Source organism: Helicoverpa armigera, chromosome 11 (genome assembly GCF_030705265.1).
Source record: "Helicoverpa armigera isolate CAAS_96S chromosome 11, ASM3070526v1, whole genome shotgun sequence".
NCBI lineage: Eukaryota > Metazoa > Arthropoda > Insecta > Lepidoptera > Noctuidae > Helicoverpa > Helicoverpa armigera.
This window is the reverse complement of record NC_087130.1, coordinates 4,866,642-4,894,201: the sequence shown is the minus strand read 5'-3', so window position 1 is coordinate 4,894,201 and position 27,560 is coordinate 4,866,642. Positions and strand designations below refer to the sequence as shown.

The window sequence follows — 27,560 nt, the reverse complement described above, 5'->3', positions numbered from 1 at the left end:
ATATTTTTATATCTCTCACAAAATGTACATGATACTCACAAAGAACACAGTAAAAAACAATGTGATGTAGACTTTGGTTTGTTTATTAAATTATAAATAAAAAAATCTTTCTCTTGAACACACACCCAAATACATAATTAAATTCATAATAAATTAATTTGGTCCCGAAATAAATATATTTAAATAATAAAAGGAAACTGTAAATTAAAAAACAACAACATTAAACAAAAGTACTGATCAATTTTGGCAATGGACTCTACTTATTATTAAATCTTAAATGAAATAAATATTCTAAATGCGTAACGTACATCCAGTCACACAGTATGATTTCAAGCTCACTCTGGTAGTCTCCACATTATCTACTCGAGACTATTTACATGATTATATGATAGGGCACGGAACCAAACGACGCACATGAATACACAGACAGTAACACTTACTTGTTAGATAAACCATATTATGTATGTCGCCTAAGAAAAACTATAAAGCTCATCTAAAGGATCAAAACCTCACACAGAAACAACTATATAGATAGAAATAGTAATTTACTGGAATGTATAATAAATCGTGAAGATTGTATTTCATAAGAATTCACATGATAGTAGACATTTTGAATAAATACTGTGACAAGGGCTGGGAAGATAACCTGGTACTCTTACATGACATGAGATCACAATATGTTTCATGAATGTTACTTCACTATACAAATTAAAACATACTAAAACGTTGGCGACATAATAGAATATAATCAGTCACCGTATCACTAAGTACATTTTGTGCATTATATTTCATAATAATTATAAATAAATGCCAAGGATTACCAAAATCAGTTTGCATTGCGTTGGCTACAAATGTAAAATAAATAACCGCGTTACAATCTCGTTATTATAATTGGTGATAATTACATTACAAGAAAGTTTATATCCTAATCTTAAATACTTCAAAATTTCTAAGAAAAAATGTTATAATTCATGACTTTAGAACAGCTAATTCATCTTATGACTAGATTGAGCCAGTATTTTTCCTACAGTCCACAACTTGATCTCGAACTTCCAAGAAAAACTGACACAATTAATACAAAATGTAGGAACGATGAAGAAACCAACAAAATGCCAAGGATATACGGAAATAGATTACATCAGACAGTCTAGATAAATGAGTTCTACGTGTCCTGTTTCACATTCACTTATGTCTAATTTTCGATTAATAATATTCGTTTCTTCGTTTGAAGCAGCACTAAAGTCACTAGTCTCTAAGCTATGGGTCAGATGGCACTCTGTATGCTATCAGACGCAGCTTTATACCCACCACCAACACCGTCTCGAGCTTCAGTCACATGAACATTTTCCAAGTAATTACCTATATTTCTAATAATATCTTAGAACGTAACTACACGCTGCCGAACTTTCATACAATCATAAATAAAGAGAAGGCAAGAAAAACTAAAGATAAACACGAGTTTAAAATTCTAGATATTAGAAATTATATATGTACTGGGAAATTAGTTCAATATTTATAAAGTCACTATAATAATTTCATTTGACAGATTTAATATTATAGTTGCCACAGAAATACAAATAATATAGTCGAGAAAAACAGGAGACAGTTCACATGAAACTTTAGCTATGCATTAGAGTTCAGCAACGTAGCGAGTTTAAAGTGCACAAACATTTAAACATCTCCAATAAGATTTGCTTCAAAGAGGCAAACGTAAACACTTATGTGTTAATCACATAAGCGGTGTTCTAAGTTCATGTGAACTGGCTCATTCTTTGGTGATGGCATGCCACGGCCGTGTCATAGGATTTACTTCTTCTTGGCTTTCTTTTCAGCTTTCTTGAGAGCTTTGAGGTGTTTCTCGTGCGCGGCGCGGAGCTCCTTGAGGCGGCGCTTCATGCGGCGGCGGTCGTCGCCGCCCAACCCCAGCAGCTTGAGGTCGGCCGAGCTCAGCGCCAGCAGCAGCGCGCCGTCCACGCCGCGCGCCGCGAACGCGCCCGCGTGCCGCTCCAGGCCCTCGCCCAGCCCAGATACCCACTGCCATACCTGTTACATACAACGTGGAATTTAAATGTGCACTGTGCAAGTATGATGTAAATCAGACTGCAAAAAGCGCTTTCTAATAAACCTTTCAGTTTACACTTTCGTAGAATAGAATTGTATTATATCAATTTATCCTAACTACTAAATAAAAGGAAAGATTCGATTGTTTGTTTGACTCCAATAGGCTCCCTCCTTCTGTACCTATTTCAAGAATTCTTTAATGTCAGGAAAAAAACACTTTGCGCTGAACATGGTCTATGTTTTTTTTTTTTATCCAGGTACTTCGAAGAGAATACGGGTAACATGATATCAATCTGTAAGACTGATGTAAGTACCTGTTGTTTGGTCCAGTGATTGACGGGATGCGGCTGCGCGTTGGGCGGCGGCGTGAGGCTGGCCTCGGACACGGCGCTGGACAGCGGCTGCCACGGCACCTCGCCGCCGACTACGCACGCCGGAGCTTTCTTTACTATAACCATAGCACTACGTCAAACTGAATACTAGGCACCTCGGCCTGCCTACAAGCATAGTGTGCGGAAATGGAACTCCCAAGAAAAATACTTGAGAAGTAAATTATGCTCTATCTACTCAGTTTATGAAGAACATTATCATTATGTAATATTTTAAAAAGGGACATAAAAGAATTTGCTTTAGATACATTCTTTCCTCCGCACAAGAATGCTTCTAGGTTTGACTACATATTTTAGAAGACAAAAGTGAAAGTCTACTGTACATCTAAAGACTATAGTTTATTTATTAGAATTTATTGCATTTTCTAATTGTATTTATTAAAAAGAAATGTATTTTAGCATATTTTATAATATGATTTTTACAAGAACTGGAAAAGTCTAACTAACACCACCACCAAAGAACACAGCGTTTTAGAAAAGCGAACCAACACCAACACAAGATACAAGATGAAATCCAAATAACTAAAGATACAACAGCTACAACACCACCACACTAAGAAATAAGATAGATCTTCGAAGACTTGCTGCTTACTCTGTAAATTCTGCAATCATCTGTTCTTTATAATTCAGTTGCAGGTCCGAACTTTAGCGACAAATCAATTTCACCAGAGGAAATGAAAGTCAAAAAATATTTAAGAAATAAAATATACTAATCTTGCAACACTTTTATTTCTTAAAACAAAAACAAGCTGTACACGAAACTCCAAACTTAAAGAACAGAGAAAAAACAGATGGAATAGAGTAGAAGCAAGGTGTAGCGTGATAGATCAGTGGGGGTGGGTGCACAAACCTCTGGCGTTGGCCTCACTGACGGCTTGGCGGATCTCGTCGACGAGGTCGTTGGTGAGCTGCACGGCGTCGGGCTGCGGCGGCGACGCGCCGGCCGCCAGGCGCCGCTCGCGCTCCGCCAGCACCTGCTTCAGCTGCTCCGCCAGCGACGCGCTAGCACCTACCATCACGCACGCGCTACAGCCGCCGCCGCGACCGCCCCGCGCGGCTGCCGCGGCCCTACTGACTGCGAGCCACGCCGCCACACACACCCGACGGCGTACCCAATAAGCTCGTCACGTTAATACGGGCCGCTATTATTCACATAGACAAGGGCGGACAAACAATTTCGCTTGACTGTGGTGAGTTTGTTAAAAACTTGTGATGGTTAGAACACAAATAGTGTGAACATTAGGTGTAGGTTTACCAATAGTCCAATGAATGTAATTGTGAATGTGTCGTGTTGGGCTAATTGGTCCTATTGAAACGTACACTCAATGGTTGGCGACGCACGGGACACATAAAGTAAGCGGTTCATGCTCTTACCAGACAGGGGGTGATGCCTGTGGTCTCTGGAGTACACTGCGTCATCAGTCGCACTGCCCACTGAACTGCCGCAACTCTGGCGAGTGTCGCGATGCTAGCAAAATGTTATAAATTTATAAGTAATGTTGGGTATTGCAAAGAAGTCATCATTTTTTTCTAGGCTGTCCTATTGTTCTAATCAAAAATGAAATGGAACTCACAGCACCAACGTGAGGGGGTCCTCCCGATGTAGATTCGCTGAGTGATTCGTCAGCAGAATCATTGTATGAATCGTCAAGACCGTCGTACTGTAACAACAAAGAAAACATTTAAGTATTCATATAACAATAACAAATTTTATTTTATACCAAAAAAGTACACGTTTTGTTATCATTAACCCCAAACTAGGCAAAGCCAGTATCTTGGGCGCTAATTTAGAGATGTACATAAGCAGAAGGCAAGTTTTTGCAGCTCTCTTGACTTTTTACTGAGGTGGAGAAGTCAAATACAATACAAATGTCGACCGAACCGGGAATCCAACGCGATCGTTGCGCCATCGAGGTCGTGAATAATGTAGCAGTTACCGAGCTAGCGTTGCTGAGCGAGTGTGGCGAGTGCGGCGAGTGCGCGGCGTGGTGGCGGTGGCGCGCCAGGTCCGTGCGCGCGCGGTGCGCCGACGTGTCCAGCAGCGCGCCGCGCGGCACCGCCGCGTCCAGCTCGCGCGACGCGCCCAGCGACGACCCCGTGCTGCCCGCGCCTACCAGCGATGATGACACTGATCTGGAACGGTACAATACATATAGGGTATGACATCACATGCTGGAGGCGGCGTTTTGGGGCTGTCTCTTGTTTCTGATGTACGAAAAACTGGGTTGAGGAGATCAGGCAGTCACTCCTTGTAGAAAACATTGGTACTCAGATGAATCCAGTTAGACTGGAAGTCAACCTCGACATAGTTATGAATGATATGAAGATGTAAGAAAAGTTCAGATTAATCATCCTAATTTGATGATAAATGCTTTTGATTTTGAGTTTGAAATATAGAAAAGAATATAGGAGAAGTAGAATTTCATATATTAAAGCAGGAATGGAACTCACTGAGTATCTTGCTGATGATTCGTCGGCGGCGGAGCAGCGTGTGTTTGGTGAGCGGTGTGAGTGTGTGTCTGGTGGGTGGTGTGAGTGGTGTGTGGCACGTGCGCATGTGACGGCGGCGTGGCGGTGACTGCGGGCGCGGGCTGCGCGGGCGGCGGCGCGGCGGCGGGGGCGGCGGGGGGCGAGTGCGCCACATGAGGCGCGGGGGCGGCGGGAGTAGCAGGGAGTGCGGGTGCAGCGGTCACTGCAGGCTTGGGCTCTTCGGCGGCGGGCGCGGTGACGTCACCCAGGTCAGGCGCTTCGCATCGCCTTGTTTTGTCCACTTTTGCATATTCGTCCTCCACGGGAGACAGGTCGGAGAGATCGCTGTCGGAACTCCATGGATCTGTAAAATTGAAACGGTAAAATGATAACTCTATGTGAATTTGAATTGGCATATAATGTCATATGTTTTGGGATTATATCATATAAATAGGAAAGCCAACGCATACAACGTATGTTTTGATCGAAATTCATATAAATACGTACTGTTTATCAAAAGCGGATCCGGATCAGGTCGACGAGGCAACGGCGGCGTTTCGCGTCGGGCTGACGGCTCATGTGGCAACATCACTGGTAGACCAGCCTTCTTTTGAGTCTCCTGGAAATCATACAACATGTTTGAGGATTTTAAAGTACGTGCCTTTGAATAGGTAGAGACAATTTATATAAAATATTTGAAGGTATAAAAACTCCTTTTGTTTATGATAGATTTTAGATTTGATAATGTGCGTCTGTGCGTGTGGTATAGTGGTAATAATTGGTAATCGTTAATAGATGATAGTATAGTACACCGATGTATTAAAAATGAATAATATAACTGAAATGATCTTACTAACTACATATTTGAATAATATTTTAATGAGAAAATGTCCAGTTGATGGTATTTTTTAATCATGAAAGTGTAAATAGAATTTCTGGCTTTCTTATTTGTGAAATATATGAAATATAAATAACTGTGAGAAGTAAACATCTTAATTAAATAAAGCTTTGAGGCAAACCCTAGTATAATCAGGGATTGATGATAGCAAAATAAAAACGGTAGCATTTTGAACATCCGAAATCTTGTGGCTGTATAAATGTTGAGATCTTTGTACTTGAATACTTTATTATTAGATAAGATTTATTGAATAATTAATTGTTCTATTAAATAAATCTCATAAATGGAGTTAAAATACCTCAAGACAATGTGGTAAAAAAGACGGAAGGAACATTCTTATTACATGAAATTTCAGAGGCAATATGGAGAATTTAAAAACAATCGTTTAAGTTCCGTAGCTTTTTTTATGAGATGGCATAAAGCTTTGGATACATTAGGGAACAACATTTTGCTTGCAACATGACTCGCAATATCCAATTTACATGACATTGCAAACGTTTGAAAGTGTTCCATGAAATTTTAGTAGCAATATGGAGCGTTTGAAAAGTTTAAGCTCCTTAGTTCTTTTTTTATGAAAATTCAATAGGGAACAATATGAGAGACGCGTATGCCTTGCCCGCGCTTTAGACAGAAGGTCGTAAAGGTAATAGCAAGTAAGTTCGGATGTTCATGTGTGTGTGTGGCGTGCATGGCGTGCTCACCAGCAGCAGCACCTCGAGGCGCGCGACGCGGTCGTGCAGCGCGGACAGCGCGGCGCCGTACTCGCGGTGCGCGTCGCGCAGCGCGCCCGACCACCACTCCTCGCGCGCCCGCACCAGCGCGCGCGTGCGCCGCCATGAGCGCAGCGCGCGACGAGCCTGCCGACAGAAACACGTTTAGAGAGATTCTACACGGCGTACGTTAAGAATTTTCACATATTAAGAACGTGCGAATCTAGCAACTCCCGCATGTATCAAAGCAAAATACCCGCGTGATCTGTTACGTGCGCGGGACACTTGCGCCGCCCGAATCCATGTGATCTCCTCCGAGCTGCCACCGCCCGAGTCCATGCCTACAGCTGCGATACTACGTACTACATACCTTGTCATACTTGCGCTGCGCCCGGTGCGCGGTGTCGGCGGCGGAGGCGAGCGCGTGACGCAACTGTTCATCCGGAGCCCGCGCCTGGCACCACTCGCGCACTCGCGCGGTGATCTCCTCCGAGCTGCCGCCGCCCGAGTCCATGCCTACAGCTGCGATACTACGTACTACATACCTTGTCATACTTGCGCTGCGCCCGGTGCGCGGTGTCGGCGGCGGAGGCGAGCGCGTGACGCAACTGTTCATCCGGAGCCCGCGCCTGGCACCACTCGCGCACTCGCGCGGTGATCTCCTCCGAGCTGCCGCCGCCCGAGTCCATGCCTACAGCTGCGATACTACGTACTACATACCTTGTCATACTTGCGCTGCGCCCGGTGCGCGGTGTCGGCGGCGGAGGCGAGCGCGTGACGCAACTGTTCATCCGGAGCCCGCGCCTGGCACCACTCGCGCACTCGCGCGGTGATCTCCTCCGAGCTGCCGCCGCCCGAGTCCATGCCTACAGCTGCGATACTACGTACTACATACCTTGTCATACTTGCGCTGCGCCCGGTGCGCGGTGTCGGCGGCGGAGGCGAGCGCGTGACGCAACTGTTCATCCGGAGCCCGCGCCTGGCACCACTCGCGCACTCGCGCGGTGATCTCCTCCGAGCTGCCGCCGCCCGAGTCCATGCCGACCAGCTAAGAAATACCACAAATGGATCAGTTTCCTAATCTTCATTAGAATAGTCTTGCCATAGACACAATGTTTTAAAAAAATCGGGAGTAAATTTCCTGTTTACACTGACCTCTTGAAGGAAAGCTCTAAGCTCGTTAATCTCCGGGTGCCGAGTCTGTGGCGCGGAAGGTTCAGCGGGCGAGGTCTGATTCGAATCCTCCTCCTCAGCATGTTGCCGCCTTTGACGTTCGCGATTCGCTCTGAAATCATTTAATTACAATATTGAAACAAAATCGAATTGTGTACTTTATTATCGAGACAAAGACCCGGTTTCCGATATTTCAGTTAATTATCTGACAGTTAATGCTATCTACCGAATAAAAGTCGCTTATCATTATAGCCAGTTATTCCGAGACCTGTGAACCGATAAGTTAATTTATCTTAGAATTTATCAGTGACCGGTAATACTAAGTAATAAGGTTGAAAATCAATTACCTTTCTTCCCTCTCTTTGTCAGCGGCAAGAGACTGTCTAATGAGGTGCGCTACTTCGCTGTTTTCCGGGTCCTTCTCACGTCCAATAAGGAACTTTACAGGGCCCGATGTATTTCGAAGCACTGACGCGGCGTATGCTTGCGTTACACCCACCTATGAATGGAATTTAAAATTATTTTCATTGGATTAGTTGAACAGTTATAAGCGATATATGTTTTAGTAATATTTATGTATCAGATATCGTCCGTGTACCGAGGGAACTACTTTTTTGCTCCGTCTATAAGCCTCCATTGTCATATCATATTTTGTCTCCATAGTGTTAATGTTTTAGCGTGAAAGCGCAACATACAAATTTTGGTACTAATCTAACCCATCCAAAACAAAAATGTGAAAGACTGCCAAGTTCGATAATATGGGAATGCTTCGCCTATAAAAGAAGTGAGATCTGAATAAGTACCAAGTTCCATACACATACCTCAGTTAAAAATAGTTACTTTTTAATGATGTTACTTGGCAAGTTTTCATACACCTTGTTATAAACCTACTAAACGCAATGAATCAAGTATTTAATTTTCTATTAAAACTTGCCAAGTAATCATCATTAAAAAGTAACAATTTTTAACTGAGGTATGTGTATGGAACTTGGTACTTATTCAGATCTCACTTCTTTTATAGGCGAAGCATTCCCATATTATCGAACTTGGCAGTCTTTCACATTTTGTTTTGGATGGGATTTCATTTATTTTGTAAGGTTGTTTATTTTATTTTTTTCTTATGATGAAGTTAGTTAAAGAAATGTCTCATTTATACTATTTTTTAGATTTTTTAATATGCACTATGTTTCTTACAAAGAAATGAACTAGATTAACTAAATGGACTAGATTTACCAACTGACTGACATGACATGTTATCATATATTATGTTCGTGGATCAAAGTTACACATTCGTTATTTTCGAAAGTGATTCACACTTGGCCGTTTTCAGATTTTTACTTTACTTTGACTAAATACAAACCTTTGTACCATTCGAAGATATATTATATAAATATAGATAAATTTAGTTCGTTTTAGTTCCTTAGGGGTATAAATTTACACCGGGTATAAAACACCTTCATTGTTTTGAAACCGACTCACACTTGGCCATTTTCAGATTTTTCCCTTTACCTTGACATAAAGACCTACCTCCATGCCAAATTTCAAGTCAATACGACCATTGGAAGTGGTCTAGATTTTTGATGAGTGAGTCAGTCAGTCAGTCAGTCAATCAGTGAGTGTGTAGTAAAAATAGCGATTTTATGACGTCAATATCTCAAGACCTACAATAGGTATATTAATGAAATTTTGTATTTTAGATAAGTGAGGGGGTCTCAACAGATACTAGAAATTTGATATGCGTAAATAAAATAGATTTTGAGTTACAGGGGGGTCGAATTTGGCCCGAAATGGTTCGTGTAATATAACCCACGGCCGGTGTGTCGCTTTTTTTGCTCGAACTTGGCGGACACACTGCCGTGTGTCTAGATAATATAATATGAATTAAGCTTACCAGACTCTTGCCGTCTACTTCAATGATCTGGTCGTTAACTTGAATGCGTCCGTCGCGGGCGGCGGCTCCGCTCTCCGTGATGGTCTTCACGAATATACCCAACTTCTCCAAGCCGGCGTCTGCGCCCACACCCATGCCTGTAAAGTAAGGAACATACATATATTAGTAATGTGGATTGAACATCTCTAGCATATTAGGTAAGGGACAGAATGTGGTTCAGCAAATCAAATATCTTTCTCGCTGTTAAATCTAATTATCACCATTGTCCTTGTAGAAAAATAGCACCTAAATTTGTATATAGACTATGTGCGGTAATTGTGTGATTTAAGATTTTATTACAATGTGAACAATTTCGGTAATATTTCACAGTGAACCATGCTTAGTGTCATCTTTTGTCAAGTGCGTAACGCCTTAACGTTTCCAAGTACTGTGGTGTGTTGGTCAATCTACTTGTCAAACCAAACAATGTAAAACAGTAATGTACCTAGCAAGTATATCCTTTAGAAAATATATTTACCGATAATAGAGAGTCCAAGTCCATCAGCTCCTTTAACGAGATCGACGGGAAAGACATGCATCTTCTCAACGCGTTTCTCCAGCTCATACTCTGCGCTTGCAGCGACAGGGTCAACGTCCTCGTTGCGACGGTCGTACTCGCGCACCGAGTGCGTCGAGAATACGCGCATTGGATTCGTACTGGAACACACGTATGAAAAAATTAAGTAAGTGTACAGCAACAAAGTTTAACTGGTTATTGATAGTGTCAGTTGGTTACCCGATAGTTGTCTGGTAGGTAAAGGCTGCCTGTAATTTCTGACAGATATTGCTATCCATGACAATATGTGAAATCCGAAATTATAGGTTATCTGTCACACAAGATCCTGATAGGCTATCAGAGATTGTAACCGGTGTAACTGGTTTTAACAAACACATTCAATAAGAAATGAAAATATTATTATAAGTAAATTACAGAATTAATAAAAAAATGACACTATTATAGGAAAGTTCAAGTTGTTCAGACTACTGTTGATGAAATTGGTGTACATTCTACATAGGACCTCACCTGAATTTAACTTTGGTATTTTTCTTGACAAATACTGGTGGGTAATAATCTTCGTCCTCGTCTTCTTCAATAGGCGGAAGACCGGCCACCTAAAATAAGAAATATATATGTTAAAAAATACACGTAAATTAAAAACGTAAAATCGGAATAATACGTATCTTTGATTATTAGAAGTATTAATTAAAACCTGTTGATTGGGCGACATCATCGTTTTTATTAAAAAAAGAAATTTAAATTGAATTTAGGAGAACACTTTCACATTTTAGTGGTTTTTCTTGCCATTTTTTTAAAGAAGAAGCAGCACAAACAGCCAAATCACTAGCAAGGCATAATAGGTGGGTCCGACTTCAAAAGACAAAGAACAATCGAAATTAAAGCATTCTTTATTCAAACTACAAAGACAAATGCAACGCTCACGCAGCTGCAGCTCGCTGACGTAAAAACAACCTTAACCATATGTCATAGAGAATAATTTTGACAAACGATAAACAGGCGTTTACGCTTTACACGTGCAGCTATTGATATTTGTTTTGAAAGAAAATAATAATGGGTGAATCGACACTCGTGTTAGTACTGACCTCAGTGTAAAAGTGTCCGTCTTCGAAGTAGTGTATGCCGTTCTCTTCGCCGAGCTCTCGCAGCTGCTGCGGCGGGTAGTGGTCGAAGACTGTGTCAGGTGGGGGAGGTGCCGCGCGTCGGTCTCCACCGGCCATGTTGCTATCCGCTTCAAGTGACACGAACTCGTAGCTCTCGTCCACTGACTGCATGCTGGAATGAGAATAACACTGGTATTTATTTTTAAGTTCTTTGATTTATTTAATGTCAACATTGGTGGCCATCATGAATAATAATAGTTTATAAAACTAAAAACAACACGCTAGTCATGTATTGTCATCAGAACTCAGAGCTTGTGCAAAATTTCATCCTAATCGAAGACCGGGAATTGGGGTCAAATTAAGATTCTAAGATTTTCTTACATACACAGTTACAAGTGAAGCTCTTATAAGCGTGTTAAAAGTGGGAGGTTATCCTCTAAATGCCCCAACGTTTCCCGCCCTTTAACCAAGTTTTACCTAAAGGTGTTTCTGTTGCAGAAATTATAGTGAATGTGAGGGACATAATGATGTTTGAACACTCTATCTTTTTTCAAAAGAGGCCAAATAATATGAAACCTACCTCTCATAGGAGAGCACAGACTGGTAGCTGTCATTGAGCGACACGCCATTGTCATGCGGCAGCGCGTGCGGCGACAGCATGGCCACGATCTCCTGCGCCTGTTCGTCCGACAGCAGGGCTTCTTGCCTACACAACACATTGAGGACCTCTAGCATGATTACGTCATTAAGGAAGGAATAGATATTAGCAGTAAAGAGTTTGTACTGTGATGAAATGGTGTCTGAACAAAACTCATTTGTTCTCACTAGTCGTGCACTACATCGTGATAAGGAAGGACGGTCCTTATAGACGATTTAGTTTTAATGCTTTTTGAAAATGTATAGGTACTTAAATGATATGTATAGAGTATAAAAGAGCACATCAAAAAGCTTACTACAACAAAACTGCATTATAGAAGAAAACGACGGTTGCACAAATGCCCCGAGCTTACCTAAGTTTTTTCTCCAGAATACTGCAAATATCAGGCAATAATGAAGCGTTGTGCGGACAGGCAGCATGCAAATGATAAAAATACGACATTTAATTATATACTAAGCGTTACGAAAATCAAGACCTGAAAAAAGAAATTATAGAATAGCATACCGAACATCGAATACGATGCATAAATAATAGAAGTAATAAATAAAGACCGCGAATACAGACATCGATATAGACATTACATGTGCGTGGAATCATGCATTCAAGACAGAAATTTCAGATACATCACGGGTATGCCAATAAGAATTAAAATGAACCAGAAAGTAAACATTGATGAATAGCATGATTACATCGAGGAAGAAAGGTGTGACGAATATTAAACAGTTACTTAGTTCCGCATAGCGTACGTGCCTCAGATAAAGTAATTAAACAGGATTGATGTGACGCTATATTATGTAACTAGCTACTATTATTGTTAAACTAACTAAAATGCTAAAGTTTTCAACCAGTGATTATAAATCTGATATTTTTGGTCTTACCCGAAGTTACACTCTGGGATCTAAGCCATTATTGAACTAACACGTTTCAGATCAGTGCATCCGAAGCATAACACTTGCTACATATGGTAGCACGCTTGCACTGTGCAAAGATGTTCGGGGTGTCATATAACATGCACTTATGTGCATTGTGCAATAGTAATTATTATTATCGTCGCCAAAGCTGGTGCATCGTGAACAATTAAGCCCGTCGTGTAAGTTGGGGATATGACCATGAACATGACTCAACAGCTCACGTCAAATAACTTTGCCAATCCTAAATTGGCTATTAATGACTGCTACTGCTGATGCACAAGGCATCAATTGGCTGACAATGACAGAGTAACTTGACGTAAGCTGTACTAATAGTATTCTTGTGCATAAAGCCTTTGTGAAGGTCACCTCGAGCTGAGTAGTATCTCGGCCTCGTCGGGCGTCATGCTGTCGGGCTGCTTGGAGTCGGCGTCGCCGTCGTCCCAGCGCGTATCCGCCGCGTCGCCGCCCCGGCCGCTCTCCCCCGACGCGTTCTCGCCCTCCGACACGCTCCATTGACTGGTGGTCGACTTGTCGAGCACCTCTATGGAGCCTTGACTCGCTTCGCTCACTACCACGCCGGAGTCCTGTAATGCAGGCGTTGAAGGCTGAAACCATCATCGTTTTACTTTTTTGATTTTCCTGGATTTGAAACAGTTGTAGGCGCACCCTTAGAGATTAATAGTTATATCCAAAATTAACATTTTCAAACCACTATTAACATTAAACTACTACAAGATATTTTTGCACCTGATCTGGCTGTGCAACAAACTCTTCAATATAATCTTAACCTAGGGAGTGATTAATTATCACATGGCTTAGAAATTACAGGCATAGCAAGATGAACAGAGTTCTAGGCAATGATTATTGTTTCCGAATAAGTACCTGCTGCAATACGGAGAGCGTATCAGGATCGGAGCGCGCCCGCTCTGCGTCCCGTATGTCCCTGGTGAGGGGCGGTGCGGGCGGAGGCGGCTCGCGGTAGTCTGCCGGCCGCAGCCGCGCCACCACCTCGGGCGAGGGCTCGTTGAAGCCTCCCTCGTCCGAAACACTCGACGCTCGCGATCCACTCCGCCGTGGTGTTTCTTCCGCCTCTGACGACTTGCGACCTCCGCCCGCTGTCGGTAAACCATTCATTAGTAAGACAACACACAATCTAACTTCAAATTCAGTACTAATGTCACAAATTCAGAAACGCTGGTAGGTCCTTTTAGAGGGCATGAAGCAGATACGCAATTTGACATCTTTAAAAAAGCAGAGGACAGAATAATAAAGGATCTGTAACTAACTGCTTGCATGATTTCGCTTTCACACTGAAAACGGCGCAGCATGCTATCCATAAATTCCGGGCTAAATAGCTAAATTTCCGCTTCAATGAAAACAGTAAAATATATTCTTTGAGGAGCGACTGGAGCGAGTACGGAGTAAATTTAGGCTAATGAGCTAACTATTTTTAACGCCGATACTCTACTTCCGCAGCTCGGGCAGGTGGCGAGCATACCCATAGTTCAGGTGCCCAACATAAACAAACATTATAATGGTACATGTTATTTCAACGCAAGCTCTAACCACAGCTTTGGTTATTTAAAGTAGTATCTACACGTTCATAATATCGACATTTGCAAAGTGCACAATTTTTTGAACGTCCTTGTTTGTCCCTCAATGACATCGTCCAGACATAGAGAATACACTCTTCACATGTATTATTATATTGTTAGCTGCATGTATATGTATAAATGCAAGATACTGTATGCTTACGTACATATCGTGTCACGATTGATTCATAGCATCATAATATAAAGCTAATAATTTGACACGAGTATAAAGTATCTCTTGGAATGTCTTTGTTTGCAGTTTGCATGCATGGCGGTACTTTCGGTTCCTCAGCTCAAGATAACCAAACCTGCACATCTAGAAAAACCAATTCCTGACAACAATAGACTGACGATTCAACATTCATGATAATCTATGTAACGCATGAATTTGCAATAAACCGTTAGAACGATCACGCGATCTCTCGAGACAACGGAGCGAGTCATGCCCACTTTACTAATTAAAACTCAACTACATACATGTATGGGACGAGTAAGCTCTGATGATACTATATGAAATTGAATGTTTAATAACACTCCTGTTTTATCGGTTCAGTACTTCAAGAATGCAAACACTTTAGATTTAGTTAGAGTAGTAGACAAATTCTGTTGACAAAAGAAAGAGGGGTTCTAAATATAAATGTTGATGGAAATAGAAGTACGAGTTTAACACCTCGAATATATCCAAAATCTATTTTGGTTGTTTGTAATAGGGAATTTCTGTCATAGATTAATTATTCAGATCCATTATCTGGATGGGAGAAGCCTAGGGACCATTGGAATCAGCATGGTAACAACATCATGATAAACAGATTTTCTGATATAATATGAATATTTCTTACGCAAAAAGACACTTTGGTACGAAAGACAAATAAACCTAATTCAATTTATAACATACACCTTCAAAAATGAACCTTGTCGAAGCCACCACAAGTGGAAACATAAAGACCACCTTCCAAACAAGGCAGTGATCATTTCTAACAAATGCGTCAAGATGTGGAGTGGATGCCCACGCTAACTTGTAAAATTCATAATGTCGGTACTTGTGCGATTTATAGTGTAGATTTGATACACGTTATGGTAATATTAGTCATAAAATTATCTGACAGGTAGGTCATTGAAATCCTCGTGAACGATGTGTTCTAGGGTACTGATACGTGTTGAGATAAACATCAAAAACCTGTCAAAAAAAATTGGAGTACCAATACTTGACTACTACTATACTAACTATAAGACTTCTAATCAAAGTAAGTTTGAATTTTCAAAATCTTGTATAGGTTCCAGATTGCTTGCCGATTAAACATTCAACTTAAAATATCCAATCGATAACTGTTATTAGTGAAATTGCTTACAATCCTCAGCTGCCACCAATATTCCTTCATGCGTAAAGAATAAACACGTCGAAACTCATTGCTCATACAGATAATTAAATCAATAGAACATATTAGCAGGAAGGTTCGTTGAATGGACGCGATGTGCCAAGAACGATACTGTATACGGTTGATGTGAAACACGACTATGCATAAAGCTAGTACAGTACTTCTGCGCTTTCAACAAACTCATTCACAAGTTAGCACACGCAGTTGAATGCTAGGCATGTAATGATCGGATTATTGAATTACAATATGTACCTATCTCAAAGTTTTATAGCGATAACCAACTTCAGTTCACATAATTTAAATTCTAGTATTATGACTCATGCTTTTATTTCTCGGAACGCATGTAACCCTTAAAACTTCACTTAAACAGAAGTTAATTACGTATTCTCAATATCAAGTTTTCTTGGGCAAAAACGTATAATTCGACGGGGACTCGCTTTGTTTTATAGCAAGGGATATAATTAATGCAAGGTTACTAAAATTAAATCAAACCCTATTAAGACTTACGATTATTATAAAAGAGTTTTACCATTTAAAAAACAAATCAATGGAAGCATAATCTGATTTACTTGAACGAATAGTTCAGAAACGCATGAAATGCGTTCAGCTCTGGCTATAAAACCGGGACTGAGAAGCGACCCATATATTATTGGTTCCTAGCAAAATCAAAACAATAAATAAAGCAACTGACCGAGGCAACAGCCGCAGAGGCGCATGTTGAGCGAGCGCATGCGACGGGCACGCGCAGCGCCCGCCTCATCACCGCACCATCGCCGCCGGCGCCCCGAGCCTCCACCGACCACCCTTACTCGCACATTCACTTCCAAACGATGTATTTTGTTCACCAGTCTAACTTCTATAGGCACTCGCAAATCTTAAACGTTGGGTTTACCGGAAAAAGCGTCACAAAGTCTTTAACTGAAACCATTTTTTTCCATTTGCTTCAGATGTTAACACCACAGTTACCTACTGAGTAGCACAAATGGGGAAATAGCGTCTTTTAGTTTATAGCAACATTGTCACACACCGGTACCTGCGCGGTTTGTAAACAAACAGCCGCAGATAAGCAAGTTGGCAACATGACTAGACAAAAAGTTTACACGCCTCTTCGGAAAAATAAGATATTTTTTGGTAGAATCGTAAGCAACACACGTTTGTGACTCGAAGGTCAACCATAACACACCAGTAAAATTTTGAAATGCCGATTCTTCGAACAAGGCAAAGATTCCGTATCTCAATTACGGATCATATTCTGCATTAAATATTGTATCAAATCCGAAACGTTGCTCAATGAATGTAATATTCAGGCTATGAGGCTAGGCGTGAACGCGTACCGGTCAGAACGAGACAACTAAAAGCAAAACGAGAAAGAGCATCGAGGAGCTTACAACAACTGAATTGATAAAAGGATGGAGGGACTGTTCGAAGTTTCTGCGCAAACTTTATCTTATACTTAATCAGTGTTTATACATAAATATCGAAGAACCCACGATCGTTTAAATTCTACACACGACAAATTCACAGTTTTTTAACATAAGACATTTTGTTTGATCACAAAAAAAGAATAGCACGCACTTGTTTATGAGGTCAATTGAGATGTTCATTATCTCTTTATAGACACAATAGCGAGTGTTATAGAGAGTAACCGATTGTCAAACGGTCCCGTAAAGTGTGTTAGTGTATGAAGGGGAGCGCACAGGGCGACGTCGCTCGGGTTACTGCGTCGCGACGACAGAGGCGGCGGCGGCGCCGGAGCATCTAAATCGGGATCGACTCGCAAGTCTCGCAACGACTCAAATACCTTGACTTCCTCAATATTACATTGAACCCACTGAACACGAGACCGCCAAACGTACGTCAATTGGACGCCCACATTTCTGTTTCTTATGGCTTAACTTCCTAGCATACAGACAACACTACAGCGGCTAGTCCGAATGCCTCCAAAATACCCTTGAAAATGTGTACCTACACATCGCAAAATACATGATTGACATTGATTTATTATTTGATTTATATACGATATTTGAAATATATAAACCAAACATGCAGAAAATGAGACTGACCTTTAAAATATGTAATCCTTAAGAAAATATCCTAGTGTGAATAGTTTGCCAATAACTTATTTTGATAAGTACGTACCTATCTGTCTACTTTATACGTCAATAACATTTCTTATAGTACAGATAAAACAGAGATAAAGATTAATACATACAGATAGTACACTATACGCTCGAACTTAGAATACATAGTATGGTAAAAAGGAAAAGAAAAACATACCAGGCGAAGGTGAAGCTTGAAGCGAAGCAGGAGGCGAAGAATCTGCGACACGATGCACAGGAGAAGCTAATGGCGACACTAGTGGAGAACGAGGCACATCCTCTATCTTCACTGGACATACTGGAGACTCTGGGGTTGAAGACCGCCGCCTGGATTTTTCTTCCCATTCCGAACTATAGTCTACGGACTCATAAGCATCATCATCCAAAATCTTCGATGATCTTGACCCGTTATCCAAGGTGACTGGACTTTGTGGGCTCGGGGATACACGTTCGCAAACATTCTTTGTGTTGTTTTCGTCAGGCTGAGACAAGACAGTAGATTCTTGAGATGTTACAACAGGCGAGTGTGGGGATACTACTGCATTCAAAGCATTGTCCGGTGCTGCTGTACATGTTCGATAACTTGGTACTGGTGACATAGAAGATTCACGTTCAGCTGAAGGCAAACTTTCCTTATCGTGGTACAACGGTGAAACAGGTGATTTCGGTGACCTTGCTGAAGGCGATGGCGATTTTTGTCTTCGAGGAACTGTAACAGGCTCTAGTATTGTTGGCGTTGAAGACGGTGACGGTGGGGTAGGTGATATTCTTTCAATGGTGTTTGACATAGAACTAGAATACTGTGTTTGTTCACCAGTTTTGTGAATAGATACATCATTATTTTCTTTATTTGCAATTCTTTCATCCTCATTTGGACTAAAACTCGGCGTTCTTACACTAGAATGACTTTTTTCAGTTGAAGACTGAAGGTAAGACGGAGGATCGGGTTTTGTTTTGATAGGCGAATTTATACGCTCTCTTCGAGCTGGCGGAGAAACCGATGATTCAGGCCTGGGTATTGGTGAAACTAAATTATTGGGTCTAGGTGACACGGGTGTAATCGCTTTTATTGGACTTGGTGTTTTTGTGCTTGGTATAACTCGACTTACTAACGAAGAAGGAAGAGTAGTAGGACGTTCCACCTGGGAATCACCAGCACAAGGGGAAAGCGGTGGAGAATAAACACGGGAAGGAACTACATATCTTTCAGGAACCTCCGGTGACTTTCTGTCTTGATACGCACTAGAATATTTGTTAGAGTCCACTTTACTAGGTTCATCATTACGACATTGGCGAGATTTATTAAAATGAGCAGTCCAATTTCTCTGTTTTTCTATGAGCTCTTTGTTAAATCTCCTGTCTGGTTTTTCAGGTTTAGGTAAAACACTTGGCTTGACAGGTTTTGGCGGCGGTGCAGTAGCACCATTGGCGAGCCGATCGCCATTGACAGCAGGTGCCGGCATCGGCGTCGGCGTCACAATTCGTCTGGGTGGACTCACGGATCCCGCGGAACTGGAACGAGATCGCGCTGGCGCAGGCGGTGTCACCCCTCGGGTGCCCGCAAAACTGGCAGCTGCTGACGGTGATTTTTCAATACGAAATCCACGGTTTTCTTCACCCAATTTTTCAAACAGTGCACGTGCGTTATTGAACCGTGCTAAATGGCTTTCGGTTCGGACGCCTGTTACGTCGCTGCCGCGAACTTCGTCTTCCTCTCTTGAAGGCATCCCTTGGAATATGTTTGCAATCTTTGAAACTTTAGTGCCTGAGTGCCTTTTCTTGCACTCCTCCATACTAGCCGGGTATGCCCGTTTTAATCCAACCTGTAAGAAAATAAATCAGGTTGAATACTTGAGCGCCGCCATTGAAAAATAAATAGAACGCGGTTATACAAAATTTATAATATAGAATTAGATAGCCGCGATGTAAAATGCGAACTGGCACGAGTAGTTAGCGCTCGGAACGGGCACTGCCGCGCGACTCGCGACGCCTGGGCCGGGCTGGCTTGATTATTCTCTGCGTTAAATTAACTTGAGATAGCGATAGTGCTGATAACAGCGTATTCTTATTTAAACGGTCAATCCTATTAGTTTAGCTTTGTTAAAAGTTGAACCACATGAACAAAAAACATTATTTCCCTCTCGTCTGGCTATAAAATGATATAAATTGAAATAAAATCATTAAAAACACCTGCCTTCTTGAAACAAATACCACTAAGACATACAATATTACCGCAGGAATATGTGGAGGAGGTGCTGTCATACGTAGCGCATACAATCTCTGTGTGAATCACAAGCACTGTACTGATAATCCTAAAATAATAAACGATAAGATGGCCGCGATAAAATGATAACAGATACCAGTCCAATCAGTAATTAACGTGTACTTATTGTTTGCGCTTGAATAGAATAAATTAAAAATAATATATTAATTACGTACTGACATCTAAGTCACAACAATGACCAGAAAATATCAGTTGTGGGTTTTAGTGTTTTGCTATACTTTTAGGGGTGTAAGCCTACAGTGTCAGATGGCACAAAAATGTGTTACTGATTTGTCAGTGGACGAGTGTTGGGGAAGTCAAGTTTTAGTACCTAATACCAGCGTGTATGGGTGCTGTCCTTCCTGTGGAACTTCTAGCGGTAAGATACATCATCAGTTGATAAAAACAAAGAAATATTATAACAGTTGGTAAGTATTCATAGACCGTATCGTTGTATTAAATTTCACTCACACTGACCTGTCGGAAGTTGAGTTATTCGATCTAGTCGTTGCGATCGCCGACCGCAGTCTCCGGGAAAGGACTTATTACCTTGGAGAAAATGTCCGGTTGGAGGAGTTCGTTAATTATCATTTGTTCAGATTGCCAAACATTGCTGCGAGCAGTGATATGATAACTTTATTTTTAGATTTATAAATTGATTGTAATTTAGCGTCAAGACCATGATATCGTACAGAGAATAACAGTGCAGTACCTATATGACGTTTACAACGTTTACTTTGCTTCACTTGCCCAAAAATGGCCAATTTGCCACTTAGTCCTGAGAAGCCAATTTGCCATTAACAAATTGCATTGCCCATATCCGTTCTACTTTTTCATCGTGAGACTGAGCTAGACTACACTGACATCAATAATGCCTGAGTTGAAATACTTTGATGATGCACTGTATGAGTAAAAGAGGAAATACTCGTATCTAAATTCAATGAACCAAAAAAAGGTTGTTACTACTAAGGTTCTTTTAAATCTTCTTTTTGGAGGAAATGCATTTAAGTATTAGCAGATAACCATAAAAAATAGATTCTTGACATTGAATTCCAAGATTGACGAATTGTAACGAACTCGCTAGCCGGCCATCCGTAGCTCAGTTAATTAGGTCAGCAATAACAAATAAAATCGTTTTGGCATGTACAATGTACATTTTGGTGATACTGGTATAAATGGAATTACTGAATTACTAGTAACTATTTAGAAGTCTGTGACATTACTTCCAATGTAGTAGAAATATGCATTCATCAGTGAAGCGTGTTTTGTTGATTTGTACTTATGTATCAGATTACACAAACAATAGAATTATTTGAAATCTTTTGTTCACAAGACAAACATTATGACTTTCAGGAGGGACTGAAACCGGACCAGAAACGGAGGGTTGCAAGGCACCTTCCAATTGCTTGCCTGACGGACGATATGCCCCTGTGCAATGCAAGGGTAATCTATTTACTGGCAGGTTGGTACATTACGCCCAGGTTTTTTATCAGTCGTTTTTTGGCTAAACATTACACAAAGTATTACAGGAAAAGCAAAAACCCTCCAACACAGGTAAACAATAAAATGTATGATAATAGGAAATATTTTCAAAGTTTGATAAATGTGTTATTGATATATTAGAATTTGCTATCAGTAGCGATTTCCGATCTGTTGCCTTACCAAGAATTTTAAAACATAATGTAGATAATGTATGGAACGTGAAAATAATATTCATTGTAGATGTTTCTGTTCGGACGAAAACGGAAAGAGAATATTTGGACAAATGTGGAGGGACGAAGCTGATGAAATGACTTGCGGTAAGTTTGTAGCAATTTATTTCACTAACCTGAATGTTATACATAATCAAGTGATTATAACATGCTAATGGTCCATTTCTCATTGGATCCTGCATTTTTTTAAACAATCTAAATTGTCAACATTCATCATTGACACAATTAGAAATCGTAACACAATTATTTTGCTGTATATAATATTTTGCAGCTTTCACTTATTATTCGACATTAAATTTTAGATGTAATCTTCCAAATTATTTCACATAAAATAAACAATAATTTTACGCTAAATAATACCATGCAACGTCAAAACATCATGGAAACCATAAAAAAACTGTTTTTAAAACTATTTTAGTATTCCCTATGGTTGTAGTGACAAACAGGTCTAAAACCTCCACGAAAAAGGGTTATTATGTTTTTATGTCATATTGTTCGGCTTCAGCATGCAGTCGCAGAAGAGCTGAACTAGAAGCCCAAGGAAAGGTCTCGACACTCCATTGTACTGAATCTGGTGATTATGAGCCTCTGCAATGCGATGGCGGCATGTGCTGGTGCGCGCAACCTAAGACCGGCCAGCCGACCGTCACTCCCATCCCGGAGGAAGACATGACACGACTACCATGTTGTAAGTAATTGAAATATATAAATTAAAATTGCAGAAAATATACACGAGACATTCTAGTGAGAGATAAAATATATTATATGAACATTTCTGAAACGAAAGTAGCACTTTTTCCACGTTCATTTTTCTAAATGGACGTGGAAATCTAACACGCAACTTGTACAATGCAACTAAGGAGAATCGAATCAATTATATTTTATAAGATTTTAATAGGAATAACATTAAAATAAATTCAGAGTTTTCTATAATAAGACATAATAAATCTGTAAGATTAATCTTGCCTCTGCCTGTCCATCATTCAATTAACGAGTGGATGCATCGACAGGATACACACAATATTCACAAGTGATTCACGGTCCCAAGATATTGAGTGACCAAAGGCATTGTATACAATCAGTATGACAAAGAACCAGTGGCGAAGGGTGGTTTAATGAAATAGGGAAGCCGCAGCAAAAAAACTGGGGGGGGGGAATACTCAGGGATGGGGGGAGAGGTAATGGAGGTAATTTCTCAGTCCACCTTTTAGCACTGACTGAGAGACTGATAGTTTGAACATGTTTTCTCGAGAAATTCGGCAGATTATTAATATCTATAAAACTTTATTATCTTTACATAAAATAAGTTCCTTCCTAAAGTAAATAATCTGTCGGAAAACGTCTAATGCGATAAATGCTATCCTAGTTAAGTTTTAAAAGTAGGTACACTAAAAAGAAACCTGATGCAAACTGTCTACGTATCAAAATAACTCATTTCAAAGTAGGTATCTCTATTTTCACTAAACACACTGTACTTATACCGAGTACCAGGTCACAGTGCGATCGCGGGGATTAGTAGAGTAATGATACTGCCAACTACTTAATCAAAATTATATACCTGGTGAACACAAAAAAATATGAATTCCCAAGTAGGGTCATTAAATCGCGGAGAATCTTAACACCGCGATTCAGGATTTGCATAAAAATGCACAACGCCATCTATGTTGACATAATGTAACTAAAACACTTAAACTAACATAAAATATTGTAACACACGAACTATGTCATTTCTAAATGATACACACACTAATAAATTCAATTAAGTAATACAAAGAACAAATTGTTAATGGTATTATCTAAAACAAAATAAGAACAATGAGAGTGAATTTGTCTGATTTGTTTGTTTACATATTTGAAGTTGTCACTCGCGCGTAGACAGATATAGCTGCTCTACTCTTGACGCGTTCTTTCTCGTTCACTCGCGAGTTTTGATTGGCTGGAACCCGCTCCGTGAGCCGGCTTACCGCTCGCCCTTATGCCGCGAACATCGCGCGACGCGGCGTGGATGACGTCACGCAAGCGTAGTTTTGTATGGAGGAGGAAGCCGCGGCTTGTTTAGTAGGAGCAAAATGTTTCAAGTAATTTATAGACAATTTTTTTACGGTGGTAGGCGTTTTGTTATACCTACATATTTAAATTGTGTGGTTTAAATGATTATATTAATTATACCTATACCTATATTATAACTTATACCTATGAAATTCGAAAGGGAAGCCGATGGGAATCGGCTTATAAGGACGCCTCGCCACTGCAAAGAACCCAGATACACTTGTACAAATACATTACGTTGATGAACGAACGTAAGGTATGTTTCAACTGCAACTGTCGAATAATGCGAAGTCTCGTTAAAGTGTCGCAACCATTTAAAATGTGTTTCTCCTATTCATGTTCGTTTTGCAGGAACAATAAATTATTGTTGTTGTTAAGTAGCTTCAAACGAAAATATTACTTTATTAAGAGAACAAAACTTGCTATACTAATGTAAATGGTAATATAAACTACAGCGTGACCTGGTTTCTAGAGAATCTACTTCTGCGCGTAGTGCAATTTATGCATATAGGTAGTAAATACAGGTGGGTGCGACCGGCACAAGGCACATGTCCACAGCACTGTGACGTCATACTACAGAGGGCAGCCACCCTACTATTCTGTATCGATCGTGGCAAACATAAACAAATATCTAAAATAGTTTGGATTCTTTTAACAAATTATATCCATCGAAACCAATATCAATCAATACTTTATAGTAATAAAAATTATAAATTACAAACCCATGTTCATTTAATGGTTAAGGAAAATTGTTATGATAACGATTTATCTACGCAAATCAACTTTCTATATTTAGTATGTGCTATAAACACAAAGAGGACAATGATTTCACAAATTGTGCATGAAACAGTAGAAATAAACTTGCCCAATGTATGTCGAATTCTGATAAACATCTGTTGGCTTTGTATTATTATTGTTGCAATTGCAGATAGTCCTGCAGTCATCGGAGAGCAATATTTAAGAAAATGCGAAAGTTTAGTAATTGCCAGCGGTGAGATAGCGGAAGAGCAAGCGAGGCACGGAACAAATTTCCTCGGCAACCCAGTTGTAACGTGTGACTACGACGGAAGCTATGGACCTTATCAAATTAGAAACAGCGTGTATGGCATTATTCTCTTATATGAAAGGGTATTTTTATTTATAAAAAAAATAAATATTCCTAAGAACAAAGGACGCAGACGTACTAGACGCCGTGAAATCAAATAACAGCATTGTTCTTATAATCCTTGATAATAATGAATCCTGAATAATAATTGACAAATATTATTATTTATGATTTCAGTGCTTACTGTACTGGTCGCGATGGAGAAATATTAGGTGCCTGGCAGGCAACCACAAGTGATATGCAGGGAATGAACTGCAGTAAGTATTTAAATAAATGTTTAACTGCACTTTTAGCAAAACCCATAGTGACTACGACTAGATTTAACGTAATCAGTAAGATGAAAAATTATTGAACTATATTTTGGACATCCTTCTAGTAAGTAGTTACAATGTTTTATATGTAGCTATGGAGAGTAATAAAATAACTATAATTATTAGGAAAAGCAGCAACTCGACAATCACGAAATCAATTTTATCTTTATTATCATAAAAAGTCATTAGCATAAAACGGTTACCTCACAAGCTGCAGAATTTCAAATTAATTATTACTGGCTAGTTTCCTCCCCAATCTATTTAAAAATTAAATTTAATCGGGGCCAAACATCGTAGAAATTGGATAAGTCAGTTGTGTTTCAATCTACAACGAATGCATCAGACTTTAAATATTCACATTCCAATTTTTGTTAAAAGTAGTTTGTGTGGGTGATTAAGAGGCAAAATGAGAGCTCTAGCGACTTATATGGGTACTACTCAAAACCATTTCCTAATTATTCAAGTTCCTGAACCAGCATTTCCAATTTTGGCAAAGCAAAGTATGTGTTCAATGTCATCCACAAAATTTGTTGTATCCAAAATCGATACAAGATTTGTACTGAACGGTAATTTTTTTAATAAATTCTCTTTTAGCACATGTAATTGCCTATGTTGATTTTGCACATATTATAATCAAAGTCATTCATTGATATAATTTGCATACTACATGCACATAAAACAAGATAGGCTGGAGGGCATCAGCGTACCGTTAGCATGGCTCATTCGCATTGTGCCACTACGACCGGTTGTCGGCCGTGACCCTGTTCCCGATACGTTGTACGGTTCCACCCATCCTACCATTCAGCTGGAATGCGGAGACCAACATACTTCACCAATTAATTCAACAAAAGTTGCCTTCTGACAGGTGACTTCGCCTCTGCAACTTTCAACGTAGGTGGAATGAGAAAGCTAGTCGATAGAAAATATTTATTGATTCTGATATAACTATGTATGTATGTAGGTATATTCACATTTTTAGGGTTCCGTAGCCAAAATGGCAAAAACGGAACCCTTATAGTTTCGTCATGTCCGTCTGTCCGTCTGTCCGTCTGTCCGTCTGTCACAGCCGATTTACTCGGAAACTATAAGTACTACAGTGATGAAATTTGATGGGAATATGTGTTGTATGAACCGCTACAAAAATATGACACTAAATAGTAAAAAAAAAGAATTGGGGGTGGGGCCCCCCATACATGTAACTGAGGGATGAAATTTTTTTTTTCGATGTACATACCCGTGTGGGGTATCAATGGAAAGGTCTTTTAAAATGATATAAAGTTTTCTAAAAAACATTTTTCTTAAAGTGAACGGTTTTTGAGATATCAGCTCTCAAAGTCGTAAAAAGTATGTCCCCCCCCCCTCTATTTTTATAACTACGGGGTATAAAATTCTAAAAAAAATAGAGGTGATGCATGCTAATTAACTCTTTCAACGATTTTTGGTTTGATCAAAGTATCTCTTATAGTTTTTGAGATAGGTTGATTTAACTGTAATTTACGGAACCCTTCGTGCACGAGTCCGACTCGCACTTGGCCGGTTTTATAAATTATGATTCCAGCGTTTCTCTGATCACAAACATATTCATGTCTATAAATCTGTTTCTAACTTTGAAGTTGGGCTCTACGCTAACCAGGTACACTGTACCAGTGTTGCTATGGAACATAATTTTCATACTTAGAGGTATAATCTCAACACTGAAATGGTTGCAGTTGTGAGAAATTAATTGACCGTGAACCACACTACCTTTAGCGATAAATCCGAAATTATTGAACAACAATTTTATTGTTAGGCATACCTTGAAATAAAAACCTTGACTTGTGTTCTTGAATTTCAGACTTCATTTCTAGTAGGTCTTGAAAATAAGAATCTGTCGATTGGGATAACACACGTTGTTTGAATAGACCTGTTGTTATTTGCCATTCTAAAGAATGATGTTTTGAGCAGACTGTGCACGAGACACCATGATTATCTTCCCGGCGCGAGGAATGACGGTGACGGAGACTTGCATGGGCAATGGCAACTACCGACCGAACCAGAACGTGGGCGACGTGTACTACTGCGTCGATAGTGACGGGTATCACGGTGAATTGTTAGATGCCTGGCCATCAGATAATTGTGCTAGCTACGCTTAAATTTTATATAATTTCATTCATGTATTATTACATCCATCTAATTGAGTGTAATAAATGTTATATTTGGATTTAATTCGAGTTATTTCTTTTGTGTAACTTCAC

General features: G+C 40.1%; 2 protein-coding genes across 2 annotated transcripts; one reads left to right on the top strand and one right to left on the bottom strand.

Moving 5' to 3' along the window:
* Positions 1 to 62: 62 nt before the first annotated feature.
* Positions 63 to 22,105, bottom strand: LOC110370193 (uncharacterized protein). Its single transcript, XM_049850958.2, has 22 exons — positions 21,978 to 22,105; positions 18,065 to 19,709; positions 13,702 to 13,934; positions 13,186 to 13,403; positions 12,261 to 12,281; positions 11,831 to 11,956; positions 11,233 to 11,422; positions 10,655 to 10,743; positions 10,109 to 10,287; positions 9,592 to 9,728; positions 8,048 to 8,199; positions 7,683 to 7,812; positions 7,423 to 7,575; positions 6,519 to 6,674; positions 5,427 to 5,538; positions 4,902 to 5,283; positions 4,388 to 4,583; positions 4,025 to 4,111; positions 3,825 to 3,918; positions 3,301 to 3,459; positions 2,376 to 2,509; positions 63 to 2,043 (listed from the first exon to the last, which is right to left on the bottom strand). Exons 1-22 carry the CDS (start codon positions 22,041 to 22,043, stop codon positions 1,807 to 1,809), a joined length of 4,896 nt encoding a protein of 1,631 aa, XP_049706915.2. The 5' UTR covers positions 22,044 to 22,105; the 3' UTR covers positions 63 to 1,806.
* Positions 20,231 to 27,531, top strand: LOC126056805 (thyroglobulin). Its single transcript, XM_049850974.2, has 7 exons — positions 20,231 to 20,528; positions 21,503 to 21,611; positions 21,872 to 21,948; positions 22,367 to 22,549; positions 24,839 to 25,010; positions 25,193 to 25,272; positions 27,271 to 27,531. The coding sequence occupies exons 1-7, from the start codon at positions 20,345 to 20,347 to the stop codon at positions 27,456 to 27,458; spliced, it is 993 nt and encodes a 330-aa protein (XP_049706931.2). The 5' UTR covers positions 20,231 to 20,344; the 3' UTR covers positions 27,459 to 27,531.
* Positions 27,532 to 27,560: the final 29 nt, after the last annotated feature.

Bases quoted from the DNA above. Each gene is read 5' to 3' on its own strand.
- LOC126056805 (XM_049850974.2), top strand. From the start codon at position 20,345: ATGACCAGAAAATATCAGTTGTGGGTTTTAGTGTTTTGCTATACTTTT. The intron at 21,612-21,871 runs GTTGGTACATTA...TATTCATTGTAG, and splicing joins GGTAATCTATTTACTGGCAG to ATGTTTCTGTTCGGACGAAA. The intron at 25,273-27,270 runs GTAAGTATTTAA...TGTTTTGAGCAG, and splicing joins TATGCAGGGAATGAACTGCA to ACTGTGCACGAGACACCATG.
- LOC110370193 (XM_049850958.2), bottom strand. From the start codon at position 22,043: ATGCAGGATCCAATGAGAAATGGACCATTAGCATGTTATAATCACTTG. The intron at 13,935-18,064 runs GTATGTTTTTCT...GTTTACCGACAG, and splicing joins TCAAGCTTCACCTTCGCCTG to CGGGCGGAGGTCGCAAGTCG. The intron at 3,919-4,024 runs GTGAGTTCCATT...ACATTTTGCTAG, and splicing joins GACCCCCTCACGTTGGTGCT to CATCGCGACACTCGCCAGAG.